Source organism: Cucumis melo, chromosome 5, assembly GCF_025177605.1.
Source record: "Cucumis melo cultivar AY chromosome 5, USDA_Cmelo_AY_1.0, whole genome shotgun sequence".
NCBI lineage: Eukaryota > Viridiplantae > Streptophyta > Magnoliopsida > Cucurbitales > Cucurbitaceae > Cucumis > Cucumis melo.
In genome coordinates this window covers 5,608,194-5,616,775 of record NC_066861.1, presented here as the reverse complement: position 1 = coordinate 5,616,775, position 8,582 = coordinate 5,608,194, and the positions used below count along the sequence as shown (strand labels likewise).

The 8,582-nt window shown below is 32.2% G+C and overlaps 1 protein-coding gene across 2 annotated transcripts; it reads left to right on the top strand.

Annotated features, from left to right (window-relative positions):
• The first annotated feature begins 3,556 nt into the window (after positions 1–3,556).
• LOC103499423 (putative E3 ubiquitin-protein ligase XBAT34) lies at positions 3,557–8,377 on the top strand. 2 transcript variants are annotated; one of them, XM_008462425.3, is made up of 10 exons: positions 3,557–3,932; positions 4,028–4,142; positions 4,302–4,382; positions 4,514–4,602; positions 4,996–5,087; positions 5,305–5,386; positions 6,204–6,306; positions 6,393–6,476; positions 6,676–6,767; positions 7,276–8,377. In XM_008462425.3, the coding sequence occupies exons 1-10, from the start codon at positions 3,831–3,833 to the stop codon at positions 7,921–7,923; spliced, it is 1,488 nt and encodes a 495-aa protein (XP_008460647.2). In that variant the 5' UTR covers positions 3,557–3,830; the 3' UTR covers positions 7,924–8,377. The 2 variants fall into 2 exon arrangements, with proteins under 2 accessions (XP_008460647.2, XP_050941370.1); XM_051085413.1 differs by having other exon boundaries at positions 3,570–3,932; positions 4,039–4,142.
• Positions 8,378–8,582: the final 205 nt, after the last annotated feature.

The window sequence follows — 8,582 nt, the reverse complement described above, 5'->3', positions numbered from 1 at the left end:
TGACCTAGTTGAGGTAACAATTGTAGGATAGGTTCAAGCGGATCGAAGAGGAAGCGGAGAGGCCATAATGTGAAAATTGTGGACGTCATTCGCGATGCCATGGAATATGCGAATGACCAGCTGAGGGCCATTGCGGAGTGGCCGAAGTTAGCATTATAGGATGAAAGCGTAACTTGCCTGGAAGTCGTTAGACAGTTGCAGAATATCCCTAAGCTAAGTAGGTTGGACAGGGCACACTACATGCGAATACTGATGTGCAATTTGACTGACATGAAAGCTTTCCTTGACGTATCCGAGGACGTGAAGATGGACTACTACATGGTCATTTTATGAGATGACGTTTGATTGTTTGTCTACTTTCACTGCTTATCATTATCTTTTTTATGCTTCTTCATGTTCACTGTATTTGACTTTAGTTTGTAATTCACTTCCACCAAACTATTTTAGTATTAATTTCTTTTCATATTAGTAAAGTTCTGTTTCACGTATTTTCATTTTCAGTTGTTCTCTGCATTGATTCAAATGTTTACGGTGCGTGTCACAATAAAAGAAAGGCAATTTAATGAAATGTTTCGACTAATTCAATAATGTTGAATATGGATGTCGTTGTTAGAGAAATTAAGGCAAATTATTTCATGAAACTTAGGATGATTTGGTAATAAAAAAAAATGCAATTTATGTATATTTTGATAATAAATAAATAAATAATAAATAAATAACATTTACAATACTACCTAATAACCATTCTCTCAAACGTATTTTGTCATAACACTATCATAACCCTATCCACATAATCCTTCTTCCAAACACATTTTATAATAACACTAGTTTTATCATGACATACAACTCTAACCCTTTTCGCAAACGGTTCCTAAAATTTTACTATATTTTATAAATATTTTGATTCATTTTGTTAATTACTTAATATTTTAAAATAAACACTTTAACGTTGAATTATCTTAGAAACATGATTTTGAAAGATTGGGGCATGAGGATTATTTCAAAACGACGAACTCACGAAAAATGATTTATGAATTATTTTATTTGCTTTCAAATTATTAATTTCAATTCAAATGGGGTTATTCTTAGTGCAAGCTATGGCTTGAGGAATACTCAAACCACTATACTTTTCAAAACAATATTTTGAATTTTGTCAAAAAAAATAATTAAATTTTGTCTAAAAAAAGATTTTAAAATTTGACTTTTTCTTCGTATATTTTTAAATTCAAAAGTTGAGACTTTTGTTTCATTTGTCTAAATTTTCTCATTGAGAATGGGAGGTGGAACAAAATTCAAATGGTTAAATATAGTATAGGAGTATTTTTGAAATGAGTGTTATCTATTCTTAGTAATTTGTTTTCTTTATAACGAATGAAAATACACTATTTTTTTTTTTTTAATATCCATGGAAAATGCACTATAGTTCTTAAAGGAGAGGAAAAAAAAAAGATAATGTGCTATAGTTCTATTTTGCATCTTTAATCTTTGGATAAATTGAAATTTTTGGATATAGTTTCATATTTAACCATTTTATTTGTTTATATCATTTATTTGTTAACTAAAAAAAAGACCTATGATTTAAAATCAACATTTGTTTTCAAATAAAATAAAATAAATCAAAATATTTATAAATACAATAAAAACTGATCTTTCATTATATTATATGACAATTTATCAATAATAGATCGTAATATTTTATATTATTTGTAAATATTTTTTTTTTATGGTTTTGTTATTTAAAACAATTTTACTAAAAATAAGAAGAAAGAAAAAGTTAAAAAGATATAAAAGGGAAGGAAAAGTTTAAAGATTAGCTATCATAAATGGATTAAAAAGTTGAGAAAAATAAGAAGAAAAAAAAAGAGTTTGTGAAGAATTTTAAATTGAAATAGCTACATCTCAAAATTAATAAAAATACATAATTTTTCAATGTATCGATCTTTATGTAACGCTACATAATTAAGTAGTCGTTAGCTTTTGAAAATTAGGCTTTTCAAACAAATTTGCCGTTTTTATTAGTACATTTCAAAATCAATTAGTACAGATTTAAGAATTTTGTTACAATCTATGTTGAATTTTTTCTTTCATTTTCTTATTTTTTTTAATCAAAATTGTGTATGATGTCCATTTATTTTAGCAATTTTTTTTCTAAAAAAAATTAACCACAAGGTTAATTAAAGAAAATCCATGTTTATAATTATTTATTTTTGAAAGATATTAATTATTTAAGAAAATTTAACGAACCACTAAAATATTTACTAAAAAGTCCATTAAAATTAGTCGTTTCTTAAATATTTCAATCTGTTTTTTTTTCTTCATTTTATTAATTGTTTCACTACAACTTTTTTTTTTTGCAAAATCTGAATTTGAAGAATAAAGGATTGTGTAAACTTAAAAATCTAAATGATCGTACCAAAAACAGTATTTAGCCAAATATTAAATTTGAAAAAAATTCTTTAGATTTGGGGTAAATCTAAACATGATCCCAAATCTAAACCAGTACCAAATATATTACACGTGTTTGACGAACGTGATTGACAGCATATCTTTTATATTTTTTAATATGGACACGTGAGTTTTTCTATTTTCGAAATCGTTCGATGCTTTATATATTTTTTTAAAAGAACCCTTATTTAAAAATTATTATTATTATTAGGGGTCTTTTCAAAAATATAAAAAAGTCTCAAAATATAACAATTCCAAAAACATCGTTTAGATATAACTACAATTTATACACGATCATTTAGATATAGTTCAATATATACGCGATCGTTTAGATATGGTTGAATATATATGCGATCATTTAGATATGGCTACAACGCGATCGTTTAGATATGTTACAATTTATCTTTTCAATTCCATCGTTTAATTTTGTTACAATCGTTTAGATTTATTTAGACGATTGTTTACTTTGGAGTAGATTCTTTATACAGTTTAGATTTGGTTCCCAAAACGTAAATGCGTAAAACAGAAAAGAAAAAAGATGATGGAAAGAAATGACAGCGAAGAGGAAAAATAGAAAGACGATGGAAAGAAATGGAAGCGGAAAAAAATGAAGAGGAAAAGAAGTAAAAGGAAGATTAAACCACAATTGAAAAATAAGAAAATGATAGAAATCATAGAAAAAAAAAAAAAAAAAAAAAAGAAGAAAGACGAAATCGGAGATAAACACGGAAAGACGAAATAACGAATCACTGTAAAGAAAAGAAAGATGGAAGGACAAACTAAAATATTTAAAAAATTGTAAATAGTTTATTTTATTTGGTTAGATTCAGGTAAGTTTCTCTTATTATTATTTTGTATAATTTCGCATGAATTTCCGAGAAGAACATAAAGACGACGACGTTTTGATTTAAACGCGTCCAATGTGCGACACCGAACACCGAACATAGCGTTACATTAAATTACATCTTAAATGCAAAATTAAAACAGACGAAAACGACCGATAAAGATATTTCCTAAGAAATTCGAAGCTAGGCCCTACATTCTCTGAAATTACACAACTTCCCCATTTCTATTTCTACCCATCCCCTACAATTTATTTATTTTCCAATCTACTTTCTCAACTCTCAACTCTTCCGTGGCTTCATAAGTACGCCCCTCAGTTTCTTATAAACCAAAAAAGCGGAACACCATTTTTTCTTTATTTATAGTTCAACCCCCCCGTTCTTTTTTGAGAACGATCGTTTTTGCCACATTCTAAAATTGCTCAAGATTCTACCTGAAACCAACGAGAGATTTCAGAACTTCTCAATTCTTTCCATTTTTTGTTCTTCTCCTTTTCAAATCACTTTTTTTTTTCTTTTCTTTTGTTGGTGTCTGGATCTTGTATGGGGCAGCAACCATCCAAAGATGAGCTTGTGTATCAGCGGGCTAGCAACGGCGATGTTGAAGGGATTAAAGCCCTTGCAGCAGAAGGAGCTGGCCTTGAGGTGATTAGAATTTGAAATTTGTTTCTTTATTTTACTAGTTTCTTCATTTATGATTTTTTTTTTTTGTGAATCTTTTTTTTGGTTATTTGGTTCAGTGGGTTGATAGGGAGGGAAAGACTCCGTTGATTGTTGCATGTACGAAACCAGAGCCTTATGATGTGGCGAAAACGTTACTAGAACTTGGCGCCAATGTCAATGCGTTTGCACCAGGTTAGGGTTTTAATGTGTAGGTTTGGTCAATTAATTGATTTGATATGGATATTTTAATGGATATCAGATTTTTTTATTTTATATTAGTTTGTTTTTGCTCTTTAGTGTTTGTTAGGAGGACATCTGTTTTGATTTGAATCTGGTTTTATGTTCTATTAGGCCGTAATGGTGGAACGCCGTTGCATCATGCAGCTAAAAGAGGATTGGAAAATACTGTTAAATTACTTCTTTCTTACAGAGGTTTGTTTGTTTTTATCATTTTGAATACAAATAACTTGGCCTTCGTCCAGTATCTGATAATTGTTTATGTTTGTTTTGATTTAACCTCTATTTTTGCTATAAAGAATGCTTATTGTTGTTCAAATTGCCAGCAAATACTTCGATAATTAATGATGCTTGCCAAACTGCATTGGAAGTTGCCAGAGCAGCAGGGCACAAGAATGTTGTTCGTGCCATTGAGGTTAGAGGATATGCTTATATATTATCAATGCTCCTCACATGTAGGCTCGAATATTAATTTGTCTCAACATGTAAATCCTTAATATCAATTGGAGAGAAAAATCACATTAGATGGATGAAATTTTCTATTCTGATACATGTTAAATTGTCATTAGGCTTGGAGGCTTAAATAAACTTATTGGTTTATGTACACTTTTAACACGTAAATGTCATCTTAATATATCAAGTTGAGCATAACTTAATTGATTTAGATATTTGCCCTTGACCAAGAGGTCAGAGGTTTGGAGCTTGCCACCTACCGTGTCATTGAACTCAAAACTAAACTATACAACTGGCAACTTCATTTCGATACTATTTTCGTTCTCAAAAGGATGTCTTTTATGATGTTTTGTAGAATCATATTTGTATATTCTCTGGTTGGATGCGGGAATTTTATGGGCCGGAGTTTCTTGAAGTACTAGCTCCTCATTTCCTTTCACGGAAAGTGTGAGTATTTTTTCAATGTGATTTTGGTCATGTTTATCTTTTTCCCCCTCTTTCAAATGATATTGATACTCTGCATTATATGCTAGTCGTAAAGACACCAGCTAATCTTTTCCACTATCTTTTGATATTTGTCCAGTTTTTCTGTAAAGCCATTGATTGTTTTATCAGTACTTTGTGTATGATATTGCTTGTACACTAACAATGGCAATTTCTGCAGCTGGGTAGTTATTTTACCTTGTGGTTCTCGAAATCCTATGAAGCCTACTAAGTTGGAGCTTGCCATATATGCTAGCTTGCAGGTATTGGTTATCATATATGTCAGTCTTCCATTTCCTTCCTTTGACTGTAATGTGATAGTTCTGATCCAAGTTATGTTTCATTATCCTGTCTCTAGAAAATGAATATATGATTTCTGTGAAGATCATACACCCCCACCCTCAACCCCACCACAGAGATAAAGGAAAAAAAAAAAATAGAGAGGGGGGTGGGGGTGGAGAGGAGTAGCTTGTGAGCTGGTCAGATCAGATCTTTATAACTTATATGACATGTATATTTTATGCCTTTAAAAGATTCATGAACTTCTAGTTATGTCTAATTGCTGCGAAAGGTTTCACCAGTATCTGATTTCCTGCAAAAAAGTTTTATTTTATGTATTTCGTTTTGCTTTTGGTGGTTGAATCAAATTGGTAATCATTTAATAACTGAATCAGCTATGGCATATGTAGGGGCGTAAAGGAATTTCTATCTTGGACTGTATAGGTCAGCCTCAATTTGTTTTGAAAATGTGAATGCAACATATGCTTTGTTGAGAGTTGGAATAAAATTTAAAATGTTGGTTCCTGGGAATTGTTCTGCAAATCTGTCATCTGCTAAACAAATAGATCTGATAGCTTCTTTGGCATTCTGCTCTGACACAATAGCTTCCTTAACATCATGCTCTGACCAATGTATTTTACTGTGAATGAGATACTGCTGTTTTTTCTATACATTGTACTGGTTAAACTAGGGGATTTGTTTATATTCTAAAAAATTACTGGGGATTCATTTCTCTTTCTAAAAAGTATTAGGGGATTCTATATATCTTGCTCATGTGTAGACTTTTTATTGAATGGACAGGATGCCCAGCCTCGTCTAGTTATTCCATTGTGGAAATCATATTTGGAGGAACATAGGTTACAGGAATCTGATCCGTCTGTTGTCATTGTCGACAACACTCCAAGTAATTTCTAATTGCTAGAAAACACCATTTCAGTTACAGTTGTTGACTTCTTCCGTTTTATTTATTGACCTTAGCTTTGCTCTCAGACCTAGCCCCAAGAGGAGGGAGGAGGCGAAGACGGAGTTGCCACACCTCCTGGGAAGCCAGATGTCGATTTCGAAAATCAAAGAGTACGTAAGAAGATAAATGCACATACACTTCTATTTAAAAGTAAATTGTTCGCACTCCATGTTTGAAAATTCTATAAAAACATAAATTAGAATTTTACAAGTTTAGTGTTTCAAATATCTACCGCCTTATATGCCCACTGTTTTTCACCCTCCAAATTATGTAGTAAGTAATTTTGTTTCATTTCTGTGGTTTCTGCAGCTGGGCGCCTTAGACTTGCACCTGCTACTGAGCACGACAGACAACAACTTCAATGGTTTTGTGATGCTTGCAAAGGGATTCCTCAGCCAAAGGTACTGTGCCTTTTCTTTCTTATTTCTAGAAAGTGACCGGAACAGATGTTAACACATATTGTTCTCAGGCTATCAGTTTTGGAATATCTATATTGTTTTGGTTTAAACTTTTGAGCTAATCTTGAGAAGACTTAACTGGAAGCGAACTTTAGCAAATCCATTATCCAAAAGGTTTATTTATTTATTTTTATTTATTATACATACATACATACATACATACATACATATACATACATACATATGTACATATGTGTGTGTATATATATTATAATCGAGTATTGTCTTAAATCGAGAATAGTTTTCTAACATCATTTCAATGAGGTCTCAGTATTTCATGCTATATAGTCTTTGATGATACATGCTTATCCGTGGAGGCACAAACTGCATTTTTTACGTTTTCCTGTCTTCGAAGTATTTATTTTGGCTACGCCTGCATTTCCATTAAAGATAAATGAATCTTACTTTGGTGGGGCTGATGATAATATCAAGTACTGTTTTGAAATTTCAGGCAATTCAATCTACAGCTTCGCATAATCACCAGAGCCCGACCAACATTGCGACAATACCCCCCAGTGCGGAAGATCCGGACCTCGTGATTGCCATAAATGCCTCTATTCAGTCAGCTATGCAGGAAAGAGGACAGCTTCATCATAATCCTCATTCATCTAGTTCTGAAGCAGGTGCCTCCAGTAGCAGTGCATTACCTCAACCTGCTCCTCCTAAAACAAGTTCTAGCAAATGGACTGTGCACGAAGCCAGCCATGGTTGTTATAGTCCAAGCCATGGTGTTTGCGCGGAAACACCAAATGATCCTGTCCCTGTCATCCAGATCATGCATCCTCCAAATGCAGTCCCCACAGCTCCACCTGTGGCAGCCAATACTTTTGATGCTAGCACAAGCACAGTTGACTACCCGTTGGTTGATTCTGACCTTGTAAATGTCATACCATCTTCATCCGTTGGGAATGAAGGGAAACAAGGTAATGGCAACTCGACGTGTGTCATATGTTTGGATTCTCCAGTAGAAGGAGCTTGTGTCCCCTGCGGCCATATGGCTGGATGTATGTCTTGTCTAAACGAGATCAAAGCCAAAAATTGGGGATGCCCAGTTTGTCGCACCAAGATCAATCAAGTCATAAAGTTGTATGCGGTATGATGAGCCTACAAATCAATTAGCACAATCAGATGAAGTATCGTTGAACTTGGTCCAATATAGTTTGCGTTGCATATCTATACCTTTGTGGTTTCAGATACTTACACTTTTGAAGTCACAGATGTAAATTATTTCGATGGAAAGAAGCAGATTGTTTTACAGGTACAACCTCTACTAAAAAAAGGGAAAAAGAAAAACAAAAAGAAAAAAAAACGGTAGTAAAATGAGTATTACACTTATAAATTAAGCTCTAGGCTTTTGTGTGTATATATATTTTGTATATGAATTTGTTTACTTCAGATTCCAAGTTTGTTAATCCATTGTTTACAAGTAGTTTTTAAACGTGTGCTTTCATATGGTGAAGATCTTATGGTTTAAACTTGTGTAACATCATTTCCTCTCAAATAACTGAGAAGAATGCTTTATTTTTTATAACATGTGGGTGGAAATTGAATCACTACCATCTAGTTTGATAGTAAACATTATGTAGTGTGAAGGAATGCTAAATTATGTAGTGTGAAGGAATGTTAAAAGTGTTCGATATAGTTCAATCTATTTAATGAGTTGAGCTGGTAAGATCAAACTTAGAACATAAATCTCTTTTTACATATAGTAAAATGGTAAAACCAAAATCATTCCCCAATGGATAAGGTACATGATTG